Here is a 24,575-nt window from a genome sequence, read left to right on the forward strand (position 1 = left end):
GTTGTCGTCATTGTCATTTAGGCCTGTACTATTAGAATTCTCGCCATCACTTTCACAGTCTGACATAGCCTTGCAGCCCGTTAATACTTCTTCCTCAGACAAATTCTGAAGTCAGGTAATCTTTATCCATCTCCAGCCACTCGGTAATGATTTCCGGCGATGTATCCAAACTAAAATCTTTTATTATTTGAAAGAGAAGTTTACCTTTATCCTCTTTTGTCTGCGTGTGTGTTTGTAGGATGTCTTCTTCCGAAAATCCTTTGAAGTGTGGCTCTGAATCTGTGCCACTGCTGGAGTTTTCCAAGTCTGAGCCGTCTTTGACAGAAAAGGCATCACCGAGAGTCTTCATCCAGCAGTTTTCAAAGGACTTGTGTTTTACTCCATCCCAAGCTTTTTTAACTAAATAAATAATTTCCTTCATGTTTCACTGTTTCAGGAATTTGGAAATGCCTGAAGATGTGCATGACACGATTGCCGAAATCAGCTCCTGTCAATAACTGTTTTTAAAATTCTGAATAATGCCCTGGTCTAAACGTTGAATTTTTGATGTGTTGAATGGTAGGCATAGCACTCAAATTTTTCCGTCTTTCGATACCAGGAGGATGGGCTGGACAATTTCAAGCAGCAAAAGTGCTTTGGCTTTGAGTTTCTTCCACTGCAGATGCTTATGAACAGCTGGAATAAAGCTGTTGTGGAACCAGTTATCGAAAACGTGTCTCGCCATCCAAGCATTTTTGCTGTCAGCGTATATTATTGGCAGTTTGGCTCTACTGAGGTTATTGAAGCAGCGAAGGTTACGAAAGCGGCCAATGAGAAGAGGGGTAAGCTTATGGCTGCCTGTCTTATTACTACAAAAAAGAAGAGTCACACTATCTTTTATCTTTTTAAATCCAGCTGTTTTCTGTGTCTCGTAATTAAAAGCTAAAGTCTTATCAGGTAGCAGTTTTGCAAAATTAAGCTGTTACATCACAATTAAGAAGTTATTCTTCATGGTAGTCTTCATTTTGTAAAATAGATACGGGAAACCCATTCGTGGCCGATTCATCGGCTGATTGACTTTCTGCAGAAATCGATATCTGTGCTATGCCATGACACTTTTTAAAACGACTTATAAATCCCTTGCTGGCTTGGAATGATTCATCTCCCATTAAATTTCCAAATTTTATCACTTGGGCTTGAAGAATTGGCCCACTTAGTGGCATTCCTTTCAGCCTGTTGTGGGTTTTGCTGAATAGTGCACACGTTTTCGCTTAAGCCTCTCGGCAGAATCGATATTTTGTACAAAGCCATTCAGTTTAGATTTGTTTTTTAAGCCATCCTCGGAGAGTAGATTCGGCAATCCCAATATCTTTTGAAACTTTGGATAGGTTTTCCTGCTATTTACTTGATCTATTGCAGCTAGCTTTTCTTCTACAGTGTAGGAACGCTGACGCTTGCCCTCTGCCATTATATTAGGCCTATATTATATTACCAATATCGGTAAAGATGTACAGTACAACACATTTCTGCTCTGCACGTCCTGTCGATTTCTGTCAGTGAGTTAGTGAGCAAATCTGTAGCGCTACATAGCAAGTTCCTGTACTGCGTGTTAACGAATCTCGCATTTTAAATAGGTAGCACTGAGAGGCATGGCGCTACTGCGCGTTAAGCGGATTTGTGTGTAAACGGGTCACACGTAAATGGGTCTGTACTGTAGAAAATTTAAAACAATTTCTGAGGTTGACATTCCATTAATCTAACAAATACTTTTTCTTAAGACTATATATGTATATACATATGCACACACACACACAAAGTTCTTCGGACTATTCTCAAACACACCTCCACCCCGCTATAATGTGACGTGATATAACATGGGTTCGCATATAGCACAGTAGCAGTGGGGCTCTGGCGGGGATTTAAAGAGCTCCGGGGCTCCAGCTGATGCAGGGAGCCCCTGGCCCTTTAAATCACTGCTGGAGCCCTGCTGCCCCAACCCCGATATAACGGGGTTTCAGTTATAATGCGGTAGGGATTTTCGGCTCCCCACGACTGCATTATAGTGGGGGAGAGGTAGAGCAACTCTCCAGAGGGTGCTTTGTCGATACCAGTGTGTGTACTAATGCACTAAGACAAAATGCAACTTGGAGCATTAGCTGGTTTGTGGTCTTTAAAACTGGATCAACTTCAAAACCACCTTTCAGTCTGAAAACTTTATTATCCACTATTCGTACAAATAACACCTGCAGTGATGATAACTATATGAAATTAGAGGATATTTTTTTCTTTGTTTTTCTCCAGCTTACTTTGTGTATTTGACAACACTTTGTGTGCAGTCAGACCCACTGTTTCCCCTATCTAGTCAGCCAGTTCCTCTGTTTCCTATGGGCCTTTCACATGGAAACAGGGGGAAAAAGTATTTTTAAAAGCGAAAAATGTGTTGTAAGAACAGAAATTGGGTGGAGTACTCAGTGGCAGGGATAGTACTTGAAACATTTTTAACTAATTTCCCCCTCAGATAAAGACACACAATTTCAGTTGTAGTTAACAGGAATTGCACACACATATTTGTGGGCAGGATTTGGCCCATGTGCACAATGGAGCAGTCAGTCCACTCAATAGAAAACGCCAGCCCATGGATGAAGGCCTATTGTGGAGGCAGCAGCACCTTTTCAGAAAACACCAGCCATCGTGATTAGCAACAGGTCTCCATATTGACCAATTCTCCCTCAAGGGAAGGTGGCCAGTTGAGGGGAGTTACTTAGTGATTTTATACGGTAGTAGCTCAGCGGTGTTCTTGTGAAAGAAAGTATGCAACATTAGCCTGTGGCTACCATTAAATAGTCACAAAGAGAGATAGTCAAGAACAGAAAAAAATGAGGAGTATATTTCAGTATATAGGCAGGTGGAGAATGGGGAGAAAGATAAAGGAAGTATCTCTCAATGGATCTGATCCTACTCGACCCAATTAATTCTACAACTGAACGATGGTTAAAGTAATTGTTTCCTTTGTTTTTGTAATTCACATCATGTTGTTAAAGAGATTACAAAAGCGGAAGATGAAATTTTACTGATGTATCTCTGAGTCGTTAGAGTCAGTTACATGTAAATACCCTCACTGTGTAAGCTGAGGGTTTTGCCTGCATGTTGTGATTTAGAACAGTGAGTCTCTTTGCAAAGACAGAGAGTCATTTTTACAGAGTACATCTGTGTTTATATCCCTTTCCTTCCCCAAAGAAGTTGTTTAACGTCACCAGCTACCACATGCTAGTAATGACTCCTAAAATTTCAAACTCTTTAAACTTACTGTGTGTCCTTGAAAGGTTTTGACTGGGCGATCACAGCCAAGCCTGCATACGTGAATGCACATGTCAGTACTGCAGGAGGCAAAAGTAGTGTTGTTCTGCCAGTCTACATCCAGAGCAGGGGCTATGAAACACAAACAAAAGAGTGAATGTTAGGGAATATGGCAAAGAAACAGCTACCCAAGTCATTCTCCCCATGCCACCAACCTGACCAAGGGCACCAATTAGTGATAGGCCTATGTTAGATCTGGAACAGTTCATTGCTATGTGGATGTCCGATATGAAAAAAATATACAGTAGTTGTTCTAGGGACTCGTTTATTAACTATCCTAGCAATGGGTACCATGGATGCTTCATATGTTATCTTCCTGTGAGACTCCTTAGGTGATGACCAGATTTAAGCCTATAGTTGTGTGCACTTTTGTTAATCTGGTTTTAACTTGTTTTATATATAGATGTAGTTACTTTGGTAAGGAACCAACTTAAGATAAATTGTTTACGTCAAATTAAAAATTTCCACAAAGGTTTCTGCAGTGCTTTAACTGAATTGTTTTTTAAACCAATTTAAAGTTAAACCAGTACAAACTTTGACTATAGACAAGGCCTAATACAGTTGCTTTCTTTTGTTGCTAAAGTCAGATTTTAGCTGCCCTCTAAAGCAGTGTTTCCTAAACTTGGGAAGTCACTTGTGTAGAGAAAGCCCCTAGTGGGCTGGGCTGGTTTGTTTACCTGCCGCATTCGCAGGTCCGGCTGATCGCGGCTCCCACTGGCCGCGGTTCACTTCTCCAGGCCAATGGGAGCTGCAGGAAGCGGCGGCCAGTACGTCCCTCGGCCCACGCCGCTTCCAGCAGCTCCCATTGGCCTGGAGCAGGGAACCGCAGCCAGTGGGAGCCGCAATCAGCCGGACCTGCAAATGCAGCAGGTAAGCAAACCGGCCCGGCCCACTAGGGGCTTTCCCTGCACACTTGGCATCCCAAGTTTGGGAAACACTGCTCTAAAGGATGGAATAAGATCTGTCAACAGAAGTATTAGTTTTCATTCTCAAGACACTTATTATGTATGTGTCAGTAATCATGACAATCTAACAGGATTTAGAAAGGGGTTACAGTTGAATTTATTTGGGGTGAGGATATAATTTAGGTTTATTGTTAAAATGGTGGCGAGACCTTTGAAATTTTTTATCCAAAGTTGTTCTGAACAATGTTTTTTAAGTAAAAAGATGGAAGTATGTCTCCTTTGGAAACCAAAAAATCTATTATGCTTAATATATTAGAGTAAATGTGTGTAATATCTAAAACTGACAGGAGAGAACATGCCTCGTGAACCATCATGGGGCTTTCTTTAACCCTCTAAACTAAAAGAAATACTGCTACATTGACAAGGCAGAAATGCTTCACAGAAAAACATCATGTACAGAATTAATGATGAAACTGAGGAATTCTGAGAGAGAGGGGAGGAATTCTGTCTGACAGACAGGTGAGGAAAGCATGCATGTTTAAGAGAGATCACTGTAGAGATGTGGGCTTAGTATGGTTAGAGAGGGGACCACGAAGCAGCCCAGGATTCTGTTTTCACAGTTTCTCTATTATTTCTCTGCTGCACAGTTTTGCTTCATTGTTTTAAAGTCAATAAAGATGTATCCTAATCAACATCAGTACCCTTTTTCTGGGGCTAATAGAAGGAATGAGAAATTGCGGTCCAAAAGTAATTTTCAGAAAGCTGCGTGCACTTAAAATTTTGGAATTACAAAGGAAGTGTCATTTGAATCATAAACGGGTTGCTGGGGTGACACTGTAATATTAGTAGAATTTCATATTCACTGGTGTGGTTTACTTTATTGAATCATATGTTTACTCAGAAAATAAGCAAATAAAATGTATTGGAAATAATAACCAAGTATGCTGTATGAAAATGAGTAACTTGACTATCAAAACAGATGTCTGTAATAACCACAGTGATTATTAGCCAACTGCTTAAAAAAAAAAAAAGGTTACAACAGCATTTAATAAAAGCAACAACTACACATTTCAAGAATTGCAGTTAGAAAGCAACAACTTCCTCATAGTTCAAGGCATTTGGCTTCTGCTCTCATGCCTCATTGCACATGTAAACCATATGGGTATTCAGAATAATCACACACCTAGCTATGCATTACTATTTACACAATGCTATCAAGGCATTTGGGAGGTTTTGCATGACACTGAAAATGACAAGACCAAAGCTTTTCCTTGTACTCCTAGCTATGTGTTTAATACTGCGATATATATGTTGTGTTATGAATGATCTTTCTTAAATATGGTGCAGACATTCACTGAAAATTTTCCATAAATGAGCACCCAAAATAAAAGTACATTTGCTATTATAAGGCTACCAGTGATATACCGTAAAAAAACAATTAGCTAAACTCTTCTCATTAGTGACCCAGTACTAATTTATGCTTGGATGGTGCTTTGTATGTGCGTCCAAACATCAATCCATCTGAAAACAGGATTCTCTCACTGAATTTTAATGAAATGAACATTGGGAACGTATTCTAGTTGAAGTCTGCTCTGGTGTCTGGGAAGAATAGTAGTAAGTATTTATAAAAGGGCTAATCAAATCCTGGATGCATGCAAGATACCTATGAGCCCATTGTGAAAGTTATGGGAGTTTTAGGTTTGGACCTACAAGACTTCACCAATCTGTCAGGGAACTTCATAGCATGGAGGCCTCCAGGCCCAGGGAGAATAGGATTCTGACTCATCTAGATTAGGATAAAAATGTTGTTAGATGTGTTGGCTAACATGCTTGCTCACATGTTCTAAAAAAGTCTAGTGTAGGCAAGGCAGGACAGATTTTAACACATGCTAAGCAGTCAAGTTAAAGTCTTGGCTCCCCCCGAGGTTTAAAATGGCCCTGATTAGCATATGTAAAATGCCTTGTCCACACTAGTCTTGTAAAATGTGTGTATTAGTAACATCATACCTTGAAATCCTAGTCTATACAAGGCCTGAGGTGATCTATGAGCTTCCCTAGACAGGGCACAGGTTCCTGCCACAGAACAGTTTGCTTTGGGGAAGGTGGGCTGCAAGGCCAGACCTAGGACTCTCACAAGGATCTGATCCAAAGCCTACTGATGTCAATCGAAATACTCCCAGTGACTAAAATGGGCCTTGGATTAGACCTATAGGTTATTGGCCAGGCAATAGTGGAGATCCCAGGAACATCCGGTGTTCATAATTGTTCTATTCCATTTTGAAAATTAAGATAATCAATCTGAAATGAACAATGATATTAGTGTCCACACAACCATAATTGATTCACACTTCATGAGCTAAATGAAAAACATAGCACAGACGGTGGAAGACATGTCCTGAACTCTTTGTAATGCAGATAGAAATTATTACATTACATTGGAAAACCTAATCAAGTTACTAGCTAGTATAAAAGGAAAACATGAGGTGTGTGTATGATGCACATCATTTCTAAAGGATGACTTTGTTTCAAATGTACTCCTATCCAGTAAGGACACTATTCTAGGGAGCTAAGAGGGTGTAGGTTTTTCATCAGTACATCACTTTACAGTGCAGAGGGTTAGTCTACAGAATACTCCTAACAAAAAGTAAAATTCCACAATGAATAGCATGAGTACATTTGCAAACAGAGACTGCTTTCTCCATGCAGGCAGCTTAGTGCACAGTTTTATAAGAGTGGCAAAAAGCAGTGAAAATCTGATAGGAACATGGACTCAGAATACTTTGTGTTTTCTGATAAATAATAATTTCTACCTGCATCAGAGGCCAATAATGGTTATGAGTTTGTCCTCAATGGAAAAATGAGTGATATTTTAAATATGTTAGCTGACTAAATTTTAGCTATTTAGCAAACTAAACATGCTAAATAACATGTGTTTAAACATAAACTTAGCACCTAGTTTAGATGAAGACAGTGATGTTTAAAAATGCATTCGCTAGTTGTGGTTAACCCCCAGGGGAATTATAACACTTCTAAAGCCAGAATCTGGATTTTGTTACTAATTATAATGCCAGCTTGATAACAAGATATATCTCTTTATGACTATGTGTAATAAAATATTTAATTTTAAACATTTTTCCAATGTTAAGTTTTGAACTCAACTGTATCACCCTGTAGAACTGGTTACCTGGGGATCCAAGATTAGATCATAGCTTGCCTGTTGCCCAAGATTGGTTGGTAGCATGTTTAACTGCTGTGGAAGAGGAAGCACCTTTTGCTACTGTCTAGCAGAGATAGGGCCAAAACCCCAGACCTGAACACCATCACATTGTTTGGGGTGGCAGATTTCAGAATCTCAACCCAGACCTGGTTTTAGCAACTGACCTCTAAAAATGGGCCAAACCAAAATCTCAGATCAGACTTCAGAGTGATCAAATTTCTCCCCTGGATCTGAGTTTTGTAGTTTGAGAATCCCCTTTGGCCAATGCTTGGAAACTCTGGAGAGATCTGTATCTAATGCTTTGTAGCATGGGACTTTAGAAGCAGGAGGAGAAGAAATGCTGGAGGTCCCCACAAAAACAAAAAAATGAACAAATGACAATTCATAAAAGGCAGGGTCCCCATGTTAACCCTAATCAAGCTCAAGCACGTAGAAGCTAGATGAATAATTCTCATTAGGTAGCTATGGCTGGGAAATATTCCTCTACTAGAATTTTAGTGAGGCAAATTCACTCTAGACTATAGGATTGGTTCTCATAGAACTCCTTCTTCTCCCGATCAGAGGACAAGACCAGGACATTGAAGCTCATGAAAAGTAAGGCATAAAGTATGGGTTAGATCAGGGGTCGGCAACCTTTCAGCAGTGGTGTGCCGAGTCTTCATTTATTCACTCTGATTTAAGGTTTTGCGTGCCAGTAATACATTTTAACGTTTTTAGAAGGTCTCTTTCTATAAGTCTATAATTTATAACTAAACTTCTGTTGTATGTAAAGTAAATAAGGTTTTTAAAATGTTTAAGAAGCTTTATTTAAAATTAAATTAAAATGCAGAGCCCTCCAGACCGGTGGCCAGGACCCGGGTAGTGTGAGTGCCACTGAAAGTCAGCTCGCATGCCGCCTTCGGCACGCGTGCCATAGGTTGCCTACCCCTGGGTTAGATTTTGTTAGACTTTGATGCATATCTTGTTGCATTGGGGATATTTTCAGACTGCCAAAATTAAGGAAAAAAATATTTTGAAACAAAATATAAACAGTAATTACCTGAGTGGAAAGGAAACTGCTGCTTAGCTTCCCCTGTGTGAGCATCCCAAATTATTGTTGTCTGTATCCAGAGGAAGAAATAAAGATTAGTTACCATTCCTCTTGGAAAGTAATAGGAAAAAAAGAAAGCTCACCGCAGAGTAACTCTAGAAGACAACCTGATAACATTATTGACTGCTGAGAGCCTTAGTTATTGCAAAGCTGTATACATATATATCTGTTCCAATACACCTGTTATGAGAAAATAATACAACTGTAGATATTGAACTGTCACTACTACAGAGGCAGCAAAGAACCAAATGAGCGTGGGTTCCCTCTTAAATGTATTAGCCAGAAGATAGCTGTGAGCAACTTTATGAGACTGATCTTTCTGAGTGTTTTGCTACAGTTATTTCAATTAGTATCTCTCTTAGATGAGACTCCCCCCTCCCCCTTTTGCATGATGCAATCTGAATTGTATTATGAAAACCCAACAGATACTGTACATATCATTACTATGTCACCATCTGACAAATTATTCTAACAGAAAAACATAAATGAGTGTATTGTCATCATGGTGGGCCGGATGAATGTAGAACTTGCTTCCTATGGATCCATTGCATAGCAAATTTAAGCAAAATCCCTACAGAACTAAGCACTACCTTTTGAGTGAACTGTAAATATATTAGAAAAATATACTTCCAGAACATAAACATGAGATGCCTCATTTCACTGATAATGTAACCATCTAAAGAACTATTGCTGTTACAGAGAAAGTATGTCCACTGGAAGAATAGTACTGCTGTTGGGAAATAAAAGTTACTATAGCAATAGAAGGAGTAAAACTCTTAAGTTTCCATTTACAGGGATCTGTGGGAGGTTAATTTCCAGTTACAGTTCAAATGGGTTTGTGCTCCCCCCCTCAGTAGTAATTTGAGTTCCCAATCTCTAACTCAAACAGGACACTCAGCTGAAGCTGTCACATTCTGCCTGATTTTGAGATGAAATCACCAGATTTTGCTTGATTTGCAAACAAAACCATGAATTCTTTATTCAGATTTCTTTGTCTGATTGTTGAAATGAACTAGAAGGCACAAGAGAACTTAAAACAGATTTCTTCTCCTGAGGTATTTATAAGTGCTAGACTAAATGTATATACATAAATTGGGGGATGAGATTTTCACTTCCTTTGTCTGAACAATGCTTGGGATTCAATGTGACAGACAGCAAAGTGAGGATTTGTTAAAAACGTATGTCACATGGTACAAATTTATCCAGCCACAGGAGAGTTGTCAGTCACTTACTTTGATGAAATCAAGGCCCAACAAAACAAATTAGGCAAATTTTGCTGAATTCCCAAAGCAGGAGAAGGAGATGTTGAAATTCAAACAATATAAGCTCACAGCATCTGCACGTTCACACATCAAAATTACATTTTTTTAATACTAACTTTATCAACACCAGCACTTAAAATGTAATTCCCCTTTTTGTTCCACTTCAGAGCAAATATGGGACCTTTATGTTGACCTAAGGTGCTTGCAAGGTTACCTGAAATGGAAAAACAAAAAATGTTAATGTTATGATTTGTCTGGGAGCCAGAATACAGTACTATTAATCATTTGTAATCACTGAAAACAATAACTGTTGAATGGCTCACCATCTTCTGTCCATATTCTTGCAAAACCATCATATGATCCTGTAGCCAATAGCGTTCCATCGCTCTGTTGGATGTGGAAAAGCCAATATAAATGAAAGGTTACTACAGATTATACTGAATCAGCTCTGATTCACTCATCTATTCCTCAAGTCAGCGTTTTCTGAAGTAAGGGAAATTTGACAACCCACAAACAGAGAAAGCAAGTATCATTACTCAGTTACATCCTAAATTAGAGGTTAGTACTGCTGACAACAATGAGAGAATGAAAACTTCAAATGAACCATTAAATATTGAGTTGCTCCGTCAGATAGACTAACTTAGCCAAAAGGACAGAGACAAAACTGAGATATAATGATTTTTATGGGAATCTTTTAGTTGAGAAACAGGGATTTCAGAGCATTTAGCAAATAATTTCTAATTTGCACGTTTCTTTATAATGTTTCTAACTCAATCCATGTGAAAACAGAATACAATAACTACTGGCTTTTAGATATTAACCAGTGCGAAAGTTTCACACTGGACAATGATGAATATTGTGGATTTAATTAAATAATGATGGCAGATGGCTTTATTAGCCATCATGGGCGGCTCTAGGTATTTTGCTGCCCCAAGCATGGCAGGCAGGCTGCCTTCGGCGGCTTGCCTTCGGGAGGTCTCCGGTCTCGCAGATTTGGCGGCACGCCTGCGGGAGGTCCGCTGAAGCCGCGGGACCAGTGGACCCTCCGCAGGCATGCCGCTGAAGGCAACCTGCCTGCCACCCTCACGGCGACTGGCAGAGCGCCCCCTGTGGCTTGCCGCCCCAGGCATGCGCTTGGCGTGCTGGTGCCACCCCTGATTAGCATCCAGAAAAAAAAGTTAAGAAAAGCATAAAAAAATCATAAACAGATTTGTCCATTCCTATCCTCCAAAAAGAGTGAGAAAAAAATAGCTGTGTACTGAACTCAAATATAGAAAGATGCAGAAAAAAAAAATCAAAACCTAGGTTAGATTTATTGGGATATACATTCAAGTTGCACGCTAGCTTATGCATAATTGACAATTACAAGAGAGAACATGAGTGAGGGGAAAGAAAGGTCAGGTGGAAGATGCACAAATACTGTCCAAATTCGCATCTCATAAGATACCAGTTTCCTTTGTTTTGACTTGCCTTGGAAAACTATAACTATCTGGGATCGCATCGAGTGTTTCATTAGAAAGGCTTGCTTACAGAAATACTAGAATAAACTTCAGGATAAATATTGGTATCACAATAGTTCTAGAAATTAAATAAGATGATCGCCCATTGAAGGATGCCCCTTCCTATCCATTTCTCCTGTTTTCATGCCTCCCCCTATGCACTGATTTCTCTATTTCCTTATGCTGGTCTACCAAGTCACCAGCATCTCCTTATTTAAATTCTTCCTGAAAATTCCCCTTTGCCTCAGAGCCCACAGCAAATGAATCAAGAACACTTGCTAACTTTCATCTTTGTCTTCTTTTTTAATCCTGACCTTCTTCTACTGTGCATCATCTTCATTCACTATGTCAAGTCTCCAATTTAGATGGCAAGCTGTTTGGGGAAGGGCCTTACCCTTTTCTTCTGCAGAGCGCCTAGCTCACACTGGGGCACAGTAATAATAGTCATGATTAGCCAACGGATCCAGCTGGGATCTTTTGCTGATATGGAGTCCCACTGACATTTCCTTTTTTATTCCAACGACCTTAACAACAGTTAAGCCATTTTTACTGACAATCCGCAAAATAAATATATAAACACACTAATTATTAAGCCTAAGAAAAATCAACAACCTGAGAAAATGTCAGCCCAACCGATGAAAGTTTAATTTATTATGAGTTTCTGAAAACAGGAAGGAAGTTAGTAGGGTAAAGAAGAAGTTCTGACCATCTTAACTATAAAGGCATGGTAACTATGACTGCATCTGAATTAAGCTCATTCAGTTAAAAACTGTGAATGGCCCTAGAAGTTAACTCACATTCCAGTCCAATGAAGTCACATCCTTATTGCTGGGGACATCGTGTCCTCCTTCTCTTATACAGTGCCTCAAAACCAGCTGAGTTGAACCACCATTGCTATTTTCATTGAGATTCCATATTCTGGCAGTTGAGTCTCCAGATCTACAAAAACAAACACAGTGAGATGAACACTTCGTAATGAGATGATCTTACACAGCAGGTGGAAATCTCTGGTTACACTCAGAGAACATCGTAGGCTTTAAAAAAAAAAAGAAGAGCAAGAAATGGTGAGTTCCTCTGCTCTTCAACTCCCCCACCCTGCACCCCAATTCACATACTTGTGATCTTTTATGTTTTTAATGAGAATAATCCTCAGTCAAGTTCTTAAACTAAAAGTAAAGAAAGCTTTTTTTGAATCGGCTTCTCAGTTCACCAATATGTTTTCCAAAGCATTTTGCAAGCAAGACACTCTCTCGCCCTCAATAATTTGCAACCCACATGCAGCTCACCTTTGTATCACCTTACACGTCACACACTCTTGCAAAAGTTATAAACAAACAAGTAACAATTTGTGAAACCCTGACTAAAAATTCTGTGGCCTGCATTGTGCAAGAGGTCAGACTAGATGATTATAATGGTCCCTTTTGACCTTAAAGTCTATGAGTCTATGAGCGTGTCAGCTCCTCAGTCCAGGCTAAGCTCCCTTTATGGGCCACACCAAGTGGCAAAAAGGGGATTTAAAGCAGACGTAAAGCAGCATCTGGAAATTCCCTTGTCATACAGGGGAAATCTGGTGACATTAGAACCAGCACAGCTGACTCTATGCCACTCATTTCCTCCCACCTCCATAAGGGCATTCCAAGGTGTAGAATGGGGCAGGAGCCTGCTGTGTTCCAGTAATGCCTAGCTGGCACTTGCTCTAAATTAAGCCATGGACCAAGCAAGCCCCAAATCACTCCCAGAATTAGGCGAGCAAAAAGGTGGTTTAGCTCCACTTTTCCCTCTCCACTGCCTGCAAGGTGCTGCGCTGAGTGCAACCTGGCAAGAGCCGGTGCTCTGTTCCATAAATTGCAGCAGTAAAATAGCTATTGACACAATAATGTATTGTTCCTTGGTGAGAGATGGACAGCAAGCAAGGGACACTCATATTAGTATTTGCTAGAAATGAAAGTAAGGTGTAAAAGATCCATTGGATGCACTGAGTCTTATCTAATTTGGTCATTTTCCTGAAGTCTGAAGTCTTGACCCTCTATCTTGAGAAAAGCATAGAGAGAAAGTCAGACTCTATACTAATCCTCATATTTGCACTGGATTTACATGAGACTATCTTCCAGTGGGAGAAAGTCTCTGAGGTTGGAAATCAATTTACAACAAGATGGTAGAGATTCCTCTTTCCAGTTTATTGGGACTTGTCCTTTTAGCAATCAGTTTGCACAAAGAATTGCTAGTATTTATCCACTGGGTTACTTTCATTTATATGCAGAAAGTTGAATTTGATACAGAATTAGAATATTTCTTATACTTTCAGGAATTCAGACATGTAAAATAATTTTTATTGCATATATCTCCAGTCTGTACCTCATTTTTGGGGGCATCTTTTTAATAATTAAGTTTAGGAGATATGTTGCTACAGGGAAAGAAAAGTGTCTCTCTTTCATGATCGAAAGAAAATCCCACCCAACTGAACTGAATGCTTTCTTGGAGTTGATAACTAAAATGTTTTCTACATTTTCTTTAAAAAAAGGATTAAGTACCAAATTAAGTTCAAATGATGTTTCAAGTGACCAGTGTTGATCTAGCTAGTTTGAAATCTGAATGATGAAGGTCAATTGTTACATTAATCATTATTTCTTTTCATTATTCTTTGTCCCTGATTTCTGATCAGAGTTTACAAATGCAATTACTCTATAGATTCACATTTTGTTTAAAATTTGATTTACACAGAAAGGTTATCTATGCTTCACTCCTTCTAATTCATCACATGGCCATGTTAGGGCTAGTTTAAGCACAGCTATCATTGGGCCCTATACAACTGGAGCATGGATAGACAGAATAGAACATTTCCAGCTGTCATTCCTACATTTTTTGTTTCTATTAATGACTAGTAAAATTTTTGGGTCAGGAGTTTTGCCCCCAGGAAGAACTGAGATTGCCATGGCAAGAACTTTTAAATAACTTCTCAAGTCTGAGACACTGAAAATAGAGAATCGAGTTTAGGAAGACTGGCTAGATTACTTAATGAAGTTTAAAAGCTAAGAATAATTTTTAGCTCTGGTGCTTTTTAACTGTTTATAGGACATAAATCTTTTATTAATAAGAGTGGGATAATGGCTTAACATGCAAACTAATTGGGGAATTGCCTCAATGGTCCTGTTGGCTTCTCCATTATGTAAGATTAGGAGCTAATATTGTTCTAATTTTAATAACCCAGTTTGTACCAAAGTTTGAAATCAATTTTTTAGCAATGTTCCTATCAAACTCAGTTTCCTATTTGCTAACTCTAGAAGAGCTTATTTTCACTTTCAGTGGTTTTTTTATTCAGTATTCAGGCTCAGCTTGGGCAATTATATTTTCCAGTATTTTAATTTTGTTTTTCTTTTCTGTTCCCACACTATACAAGCTATTATATGTCCCTACAGGGTAGCTCAATAGGCCTATTAGTGTGTGGCAGGGGTATTTGTGTTTCTTCCCTTTTGTTGTTGGGAAAAGTATTCTCTGCTCAGGAAAGTATCCTGATTTCTGCTGAATGATTCAGTGAACCCTGGATTATTAGAGGATGATGGTTCAAGCATGATTTGGGAAGATACTTAATCTTCTTACTCCTCTGAAGCATTCTATCTGCATGATAAAGAAGCTGATTCCAGCATGCAAGTCCTGAACACTTGAGTAATAGGAGTACTGTACTGTTTTTCTCTTGGGTGGAGTATTGCCAGACTTTAGGGAAGCTTAGTTCTGAAAAATTGTCTTATTTTTTTTTTTTGTAATTGCATGTTCTCCATCCCCAATTATAAATTGAGGAAGAGGATCTCTCCAGAACTGTACTTATAGGGCAAATAAAATCCCCATTTTATGGCTGTCAGGACTGTATTAAAATAGACCTAGATGTATGAAGAAATTGGCTGGTTAATTGTCTTGCCCAGATTTTGTTATTGCTAATCTTCACATACAAATTTTGGGATCATTTTTGTTATATTGTAGCTGAGTTATCTGATTTAATCTGACGTGGTAATTGACAGGTTAGATTCCTTATTAGTTTATTTTTACAATATTATCCAGGGTCTCCTGATCATTGGATGGAGACTCTTTTACTGCTGTTCAGTAAAAATGTGAATAAATAAAGACAGAAAAAATAAATAAATAACCAGATATAGATACTTTTTTTGTAAAAGTGAAAATCAAGAGTAACAATGAACTGGTAACTCCCAAACAGTGAGAAGATGTACTGAATCATACCTAGGAATAACTAAACCACAGTTACATTGTCCGATAGCTAGTATATAACCACATGCTCCTCTCACTATTCTCCTGTCCCCACTCTCATTTCCTCTCCAGTTACCTGTTATAGACTTTGTTGTAGCTGATTATGCAATTATCGGTCCTTGGGCCAACTCCTGCATCCACACGACTACAATATTAGGGCTTGGCCCTTTAACTGTAATTAGTATTAGGGCTGTCAAACGACTGAAAGAATGAATCACGATTAGTTATGTGATTAATCACACTGTTAAACAATAATATAATACCATTATTTAAATATTTTTGGTTGTTTTCTACATTTTCAAATATATTGATTTCAGTTACAACACAGAATACAAAGTGTACAGTGCTCACTTTATATTTATTTTTTATTATACGTATTTGCACTGTAAAAAGACAAAAAAATAGTATTTTTCAATTCACCTAATACAAATACTGTAGTGCAATCTCTTTATCATGAAAGATGAACTTACAGATGTAGAATTATGTACAAAAACCTCTGCATTCAAAAATAAAACTGTATAATTTTAGAGCCCTCAAATCCACTCAGTCCTACTTCTTGTTCAGCCAATCACTCAGACAAACTCATTGGTTTACATTTGCAGGAGATAATGCTGCCTGCTTCTTGTTTACAATGTCATCTGAAAATGAGAACAGGCATTCTCATGGCACTGTTGTGGCCGGCGATCCAAGATATTTAAGTTCCAGATGCACTAAAGATTCATATGTTCCTTCATGCTTCAACCATTCCAGGGGACGTGTCCATGCTGATGATAGGTTCTACTCGACAATCATCCAAAGCAAGTGCGGACTGCCACATGTTCATTTTCATTATCTGAGTCAGATGCCACCAGCATAAGGTTGGTTTTCTTTTTTGGTGTTTCAGGTTCTGTAGTTTCTGCATCAGTGCCGCTCTTTTAAGACTCCTGAAAGCATGCTCCACACCTTGTCTCTCTCAGATTTTCAAACCTTGGGTCGAGTGCTTTATCTATCCTTAGAAATCTCACATTGGTACCTTCTTTGCATTTTGTGAAATTTGCTGTGAAAGTATTCTTAAAATGAACATGTGCTGGATCTAGGGTGACCAGATAGCAAGTGTAAAAAATCAGGTAATAGGTAACTATATAAGAAAAAGCCCCCATAATCAGGACTGTCCCTATAAAATTGGGACATCTAGTCACCCTAGCTGGGTCATCATCTGAGACTGCTACAATATGAAATACATGGCAGAATGTGGGTAAAACAGAGCAGGAGACATACTATTCTCAGCCAAAATTTAATAAATGCTTTTTTTTTTTTTTTTAAATGAGTGTCATCGGCATAGAAGCGTGTCCTCTGGAATGATGGTGGAAGCATGAAGGGGCATACGAATGTTTAGTATATCAGGCACATAAATACCTTGCAATGCCAGCTACAAAAGTGTCATGAGAACCCCTGTTCTCACTTTCAGATGACACTGTAAACAAGAAGCAGGCAGCATTGTCTCCTGCAAATGTAAACAAGTGTTTGTATGAGCGATTGGCTGAAAATGAAGTAGGACTGAGTGGATATGCAGGCTCTAAAATTGTACATTGTTTTATTTTTGAATGCAGGTTTTTTTTTTGTACACAATTCTACATTTGTAAATTCAACTTTCATGATAAAGAGAATGCACTACAGTATTTGTATTAGGGGAACTGAAAAATACTATTTCTTTAGTTTTTTTACAGTGAAAATACTTGTAATAAAAAATAAATATAAAGTGAGCAGCATACACTTTGTATTCTGTGTTGTAACTGAAATTCAATATATTTGAAAATATAGAAAACATCCAAAAATATTTTTTAAAAACGGTATTCTATGATTAACAGTGTGATTAATCACGATTTTTTTAATTGCTTGACAGCCCTATTTTTTTTTTAATACTGTCTTCTGCAAAATGCCCCCACCCTCTGTAAAAAGTTTAGTCGTAGTATTGCTGTAGTGTTTAGGAGCCCCACTCATGGTCCAGGAGGTGCTGTACAACACAGAACAAGAGAGGGTCCCTGGCCAAGTTTACCTTAGGAGTGCTTTACTAGTATAGGACTACTTGTATACTATGCTGGCAAAGCACTCCTAGTGTGGATGCAGTTATGCTGGCAAATTTCTGCTACGTACTGATAGTAGTCTGGGGAAATGTCTTGCCTAATATGTAGTAGTACCCTATAGCATAGCTCTTATCCATTCATGACAAACTGCATCATTGTGGTAAGGACAGTGTATCCTAATTGCTGATCCATACGTGCAACAGCACATTGTCAGACTCAGACCATTGGGATGCACAGTTTTACAGCCTGGTATTATTATTTCCATGTGATATATACCAGTTATCTCATCTAGATTTTTAATACTGCACTCGTTGCTACAGTACCTGAATGCTGGCTGAACAGAGATGTACTATTTCTTGTGTGTAGGCTAAAATTGTATTTTTAAATTATGAATCTAAATTACTTGTATGCCCTTTATTATTGTTATTAGTAAGCATGTCTCAGTATTATTTGATTGTATATGCAAGTTATGTATGAATATGATTATGTGCTTTAAAAATCAGTGACAAAATTTATTAAAAAAAGGAATTGGTTTTACTAGTCTGAGGGGCAGATTGAGTAACACACTATTTTTTCATTTCATCCCAATTGTATTACTAGCATGTATCTTCTAACTGAATTCCTTGTGATTTCAAACGGATAAAATGGGAATCTTTTATTTAAAAGAATGTTGTGTCTTCTGAGTTTAAGCCTCAAACATCTGTCCCATCCACATTTTCCTTAATTTGCAAGTCCTAGAACTCAAGAGATGCTTTTCCTGCAGTATGCAACATTCTATATTATTTCAAAACTAGAACTTTAGGAAAGTTTAGATCTTTTTATTGGGTATCTAAGATCCTGACTATACCAAATTATATATTTAAAGCAGCCAGCCCTATGAATGAAGTTTAACTTTGATATCTTAAGTGGGAAACTATTCTCATGTTTCCCTATCTGAAGATACTTAATACCAACTGTAGGTTTCTATGTTACAATTATACTTAACGTATATAGAACGTCTATACTTGGAATTAATCCATACTATCCTTACCCTGGACTGATTTCCTAAATGAATCAGTACAACTCTATTAACATCCAAAGATTGCCACAGAAATCAAATATATGACACTCTGGGTAAACTTACCAGTAAATAGAGAGCATTTCTTATGTTTGATAGATAGCCATCTACCAAAACAATAATTTACTAAGGTTAATTTAAATTCTAATAGTTGCACTTTAATCCTTGGTGTTTCCTCTTTCCAAACATGCACTGTTAGATCATGGTTTAACTTAATGTTAGTCATGGTTACCCACAGCATTTAGGCAAATTTTGTGGTACTATCGCAATATTTCTGAAGAATTTTAGTTCAGGTTCATTTAATGTTGTGAGGTTGACAGCTTTAGGTAAGTAACATTCTATGTACTTCGTTGGCCTTAGTAAAACCAAACCAAATCAAAACAAAAAAAACCTCTTGTTTCTAGAAAATATCCATTCCGCTTTGTCTGGGAATACTGTGGTTCCTTAATACCAATCAAATATTTTTGATCTTGAGTAAGTCCCTACGTTGATAACTGAAGTTTTGGCAGGTGAGTGTGTGGAGGAGGCAGGCTAGGAAGGGTGCTGCAAACACCTTATATGAGCACCCTCCTGTATTGCTATTACTATAGTGTATTATTTGTATTGTGGTAGTGCCTGTTATAAGCGCTGTACAAAAACATAACAAAAAGACAACCCTGGCCCCAAGGAGTTTACAATCTAAGCACCAAGAACTTGGTAGAATCTAAATATGAAGGGCTGGTCTACACACAGTGCTTGTACTTCTAAAACTATATCAATTTAGAAACCAACATAGTTAAATCACAATGGACACAGCTAAACCAGCACACCAATGCTTAGAGCAGTATAGCTTATTCCTATAAACTGTAAGTAGATAAGCTGTTAAGTATTGTTAAGGTTGAGATCTTTAACTTTAGGAAAGAAGAATTTTCAGCAGGTTTCTGTGAATTCCTCAAACTTCGTACCTTCTGAACCTTGAAGAAGTCTCATAATACAAATGTTTTTCTACCTGGATCTAGTCTCCCATTCACCTGACTTTTCACAAAAGAAAAATTTTTTTTTTTTGTTTTTAAACACTCAATTTGCTGTTAGCAACGTCTTATGGCTGGTTTCTATCTACATGGCCATAATGTTTTTTGTTCAGTTTCACTCAGCCTCATATTTAGTTTTTTGAAATCAAGTTAACGCAGGTATTTATTTCCTTCCCTTCTAGTTCCTTGTTCTCATGTTTTATGATTGCAAGGACTCAAAAGGGGAAAGTTCTGATCCTCCTGAAATTCTGCTTCCCGCAGATTACAGATTTCCTCTGTCTTTGAGCACAGAGGGAAAGAAGGCATCAGTTCTGTTTTCTAAAATTCTGGGATAGGAGTCTTTCATGAGGATTTGCCTCCAATGTCTTTTCTATGCCAATTTCCCAAAAGTGCGTAGGTTTCTTCAGTTTGGCATATATTATTGAGTACTGAGTACGGATAAATAAGGATTTTGGCAACATCCAAGGTCTTATCAGCATATGGGTCTTACACAGAGTCTTACTTCAGAGGATCTTGGTTCTTTTTTCCCCCTAAAGCTTGGATGAACAAAGAGCTTTTTTGAGTAGTGAGAGTGCTCATGCCTGTGGAATAAAAGTGAACATGAGCCAAGTGAGAATTTTCCAAAGACGTCTTTAAAATGTACTACTATAAAGCAAGCCACATGCTATACATGAATGTATAGTGGCTTCAAACCCAGCACATAACAACTCTGCAAGTGTTTGAAGTACTGGATCACCTCACAACTCTTTCAAACAATGTATTGATACCGTTCTAGCGTGAGAAACTGCAGAAGTGGTGCATCAAACTCCAGTGGTCTCTCATGTGTTTTGCATCTCTAAATAAATCCTAATTGTAACAGCTGGTATTTTATACATCTGGAAAGTGGTTTCGGTCATTGTCTTACCCAGACGCTAGTAGGTCACTGACAGGGTTCCAGGCACAGATGAACACCTCTGATTCATGGCCCCGAAGGACTGTTGCTTTGTTAGGAGGTATTTCAACATCCCCATCGATTTCCATTGGCTTTGAATGATTATCTGTAGAAAAAAGAAATATCAGAACATAAGCGCTCTGTTTTTGTTAAAGACCACATAAAATATGGCTTGATAATGTAGGCTGCCCTGTAGCTTGAAGCTCTCAACATTTTACAAATCAAACATTCTATTGTGTGTCATTGACCACAGTGTTCTGTCTTTTTATTTGTGATTGAAACTTATAAAGCTTTTTCTCCATAGGTAACATTGCCAAGCTTAATGAAATCCTGATGCTTTTCATCAAATATTTTGATATTTTATTCAATCTGTTGTTTAAAGTTGGCGTTATAAAAATAATTTTGCTGATTTATTTAAAAAAAACAGTATATTACCACATTTAAAGTAAAAAGCTGTATGTTGTTCCCTTAAGAGTAATATGTTGTACACTCCCTCTCTGGGATGGTATACAGTATATAAGGCCTGAGGCTACACACTGAAAAATGAGAATACAAAGAAATATTGACTAGCTGCCTCATTCTCTGAGCACTGTCCATGTTGTACACTGAGGAAGGGGTCCAGTGGACAAAACAGTTTCAGATCATATAATTGAAGATTGTATCATAATGCATATGGGGGCTGAATTAAGGTTGGATGGGTGACGTTAAATCTGGCTTTCTAACTTTTGAGCGCTTGGCTTTGCAACTGAAAGAGCTTCTGTTTTTGTTTTTAAAAAACAAGCCACGCCCCAAAACCCAAATTATATTATGTGTAACTATAACAGACATCATGTGTCATCAGCAGGATTTTAACCCCAAATTTTCAGCATTGCAGCACAACCGTCTACCACTTGAGTTAATAGACTAACTAGTTTAGCTGGTAACAGGAGAAGCTGTTACTCCCTGTGGCACCAGCCACTAACACTGAAATAATAGGTTAAAGATGTTGCATATGGAAACGTAGCCCCTGTTTATAGAAAACAGAGCCAAGAGCAAATATTTGTCAGACTCTCTCTGAGAGACAGCATGGCTAAATGGTTGAGATCTGGTCTGTCATATTAGAGATCTGGGTTCTCTACGCTGTGTGTGGAACCTGTAAGGTTCTAACTACTAAGGTCTGTGAAAGGCAAAGCACTACTAAAATCAATTAGTAGAAGAAATTAGCCTAGAACCCATTTTCTCCTGGTTGCCAACACAGCACATATTCATCTAGGCCAAAGGGTATTTTGCTGGTGGAAAGCAACAGTGGTATGATGATGGTTCATTTTGTTAGTGTCCCATTCAGGATTCAAACTGAGGTAAAAATAAGCAAAAAGCAGTACTATTTTCCCGAACTCCGCCCATTTGGAAGGATAAAATGAGATGCCATTCTTAGGAAACTGTGCAGCTGTTCAAAGTATGAATGTGTTCCACCCTGCTCCTGAGTCTTGCCTGCTTTTAATGTGGTTCAGGTACACTCATGAACAGAACGACATTAAGGCATAGATAAAATAAGTATGTGCTTAGGGCCACAGGTTTGAGAGTCATCTGCTGACATCAGAATCCCAGCTTTCATTTAAAAATATGATGTTTCTAGTGCTCATGATTGTGCAGAAAATCTTGAAAAAATGATTTAAGTATTATTAGTGAAGCAGTGTCTGCCTCAGTCTAAACACAGACTGCAGCAGAGTTAAGAGCTGCAACTGCTGGGGAGGAAAGCAAGTGGCCTCGCATTTACTGCCAAAGCAGAACATAGTCCTCCACCTGCCTTATATCCTGAGTGTCCCAATGGGATGAGGGCCCTGGCTGGGTGTACAGCTTGGCCTACCTAAGCAACAAAGATTGCGACCATCTCATTATTTCACTTACAGAATTTGTTTTTTTGGTTACCATTATCGCTACAGAGACAAATACAGTGGTAGGAGCACTATTAATCTCTAATACAAAATTGCCAGCTAGAATCTCATTATAAAATCTTTATTTCTAGTGGTGGCCTGTAATTACAGTAACTTGGATACAGCAGTACTGAGTTTTATCTCTCAGTTTTTGTTGTTTGAACAGGTCACGGATGACTGACAGGACCAGTTCAACTAAACAGGGATCCTAAAGTTTTGTGTGCCTCTCCCCCATGTATTTTTACACCTTCAGATCTGAAGATGGCATATTGTGAATGACTTGGAGAGCGCAAGTTTGCAGCATCCCAAAGTGATGCAAGCACTTGTTTCAGAGCCAGCTGTCCCCAGGTTTCTCTGCAGGGTCTCCCCATAGCCTACATCTTCTTAACTTTCAGGCCTCAGCTCTTCTCCCAGAATGAGTAGCTGGCAAAGCAGCAGTTGCTAAACACACATCATCTGGCCAGCTGCTCCCCAGGGACCTTCTCCCCTCCCAAATCCCAAACTGCTGCTGTTCTTTTTACTGTCTGTCTAGCTGGCTGCTTATCCAAAACTAAGCCCCTAAATTTACTGCATGCTAACCCATGCCCTGTTGGTTGATACAGCCCTAGCTTGGCCTCCTCACTCCCTCTGTGAAATTTTATTGGAGAGCACAGTACCAGGTATTATCACTCCCCCAGAGAAAGCCAAAACAGCCATGTGACATGCTGTATGACTGCTTCCTGGATGCCCCAAGAAAAGGCTACAAACGTTAGTGAAACTCCCTCAGTTTAAAATCACTGCAACGGTTATGCTTCGAGAAAGCCGGGAATGGACAAACTGTGGCTCAGAGACCAAATGCAGACTGCAGAGAAATATGATGTAACTTTTGTGGCTTGTCTCATTTCTAATACAATATGCTCTCTTCTCAGATCAAGAGGGAGGTGGCATGAGAGGATCTGTAGTCTCTTCAGGCACACCTCCATACTAAAGTTGGGGCTTGAAAGACTTACACCCGACTAAGGGAGTTAGCCAATGGAAGCTGCTAAATCCCCTATATAGCTTTGGAAATCTAACCAGGGAAGCCACACTCTGTTTCATTGATCTTAACTGGGTGCAGCTTCAAGGCACCTGGCTATCTGGTAATGTGGGCAAAGCTTTGGCACTCTGCTCAAAGCAGAAGGCGCATACCGCTTCATTTTCTGACGCCTTGCTGAGTTTGCAGTTCGGTAAAGTTTGTTTAGTCTTGTACATGGAGACGACAAAACATTGACTATGCCAGCACTGTAGCACATACCTCCGATATGTAAGGTTTACATAGTAACCATTCTGACTATGCACATGCTTTAATAGTTTTCTGGAACGACGCCGTCACAGTTCTATCCTATTACAACTGCTGGGTGAACATCATGCTGCTGCAAGAGCATTATTCTAACCAAAGTCTACCTGAACACCAGACAACGGGTGCCGTGCTTTTGCTTACTTATTGCATGTGCCCCATTCTCCTCTCCATTCACAGTGGCTTCTCCATTCTTTGGTGTGTTGTGCTGGGAAACAACTGTCGTGGTTGCTGCCGTCGTTGCTGTTGCGGCTGCTGCCGCTGCCGCCGCTGCCGCACTGGCTTGTTGCTGAGCTAGTTTCTCTCTGAACGCCTGTTGCCTGGTCTGTACCACGTCAGGCATCACAGCATCGATCAGAGACAGTGACTCTATGGGCCTGCCATCAAATACTGTACCATCCTGGGGAACAAAATAAACAGGGGGGAAATTTCAGGCTTAGTATCTCTCCAGTGGAGAAAGGTCTGTAGAGAGGGGAACATCAAAGAGAAACCAGACATATGGAACAGGTACAGAGAAGGGCTACTAGGATGATCCCAGGAATGGAAAACCTGTCTTATGAAAGGAGACTCAAAGAGCTTGGCTTGTTTAGCGCTAAGCAAAAGAAGGCTGAGGGCGAGGGAGATATGATTGCTCTTTTATAAAATTATCAGGGATAAAGTGGTGGCAGAGAGGAATTATTTAAGCTAGTACCAACGAGTGGACATCAAGTAACAAGGATG

At 38.9% G+C, this 24,575-nt stretch overlaps 1 protein-coding gene across 9 annotated transcripts in view; it reads right to left on the reverse strand.

Moving 5' to 3' along the window:
- Window positions 1-24,575, reverse strand: part of TBL1X (transducin beta like 1 X-linked) — a 271,928-nt gene that overhangs the window by 9,419 nt on the left and 237,934 nt on the right. For all 9 annotated transcript variants that reach the window (XM_075060629.1, XM_075060635.1, XM_075060632.1 and 6 more), the window contains 7 exons: window positions 24,000-24,255; window positions 20,601-20,733; window positions 12,107-12,248; window positions 10,134-10,197; window positions 9,927-10,024; window positions 8,498-8,558; window positions 3,287-3,408 (listed from right to left, as the gene is read on the reverse strand). In XM_075060629.1, the coding sequence (XP_074916730.1) occupies window positions 3,287-3,408; window positions 8,498-8,558; window positions 9,927-10,024; window positions 10,134-10,197; window positions 12,107-12,248; window positions 20,601-20,733; window positions 24,000-24,255 (876 nt within the window). The remainder of the gene's footprint in view (window positions 1-3,286; window positions 3,409-8,497; window positions 8,559-9,926; window positions 10,025-10,133; window positions 10,198-12,106; window positions 12,249-20,600; window positions 20,734-23,999; window positions 24,256-24,575) is intronic.

Source organism: Chelonoidis abingdonii, chromosome 1 (genome assembly GCF_003597395.2).
Source record: "Chelonoidis abingdonii isolate Lonesome George chromosome 1, CheloAbing_2.0, whole genome shotgun sequence".
NCBI classification, from domain to species: domain Eukaryota; kingdom Metazoa; phylum Chordata; order Testudines; family Testudinidae; genus Chelonoidis; species Chelonoidis abingdonii.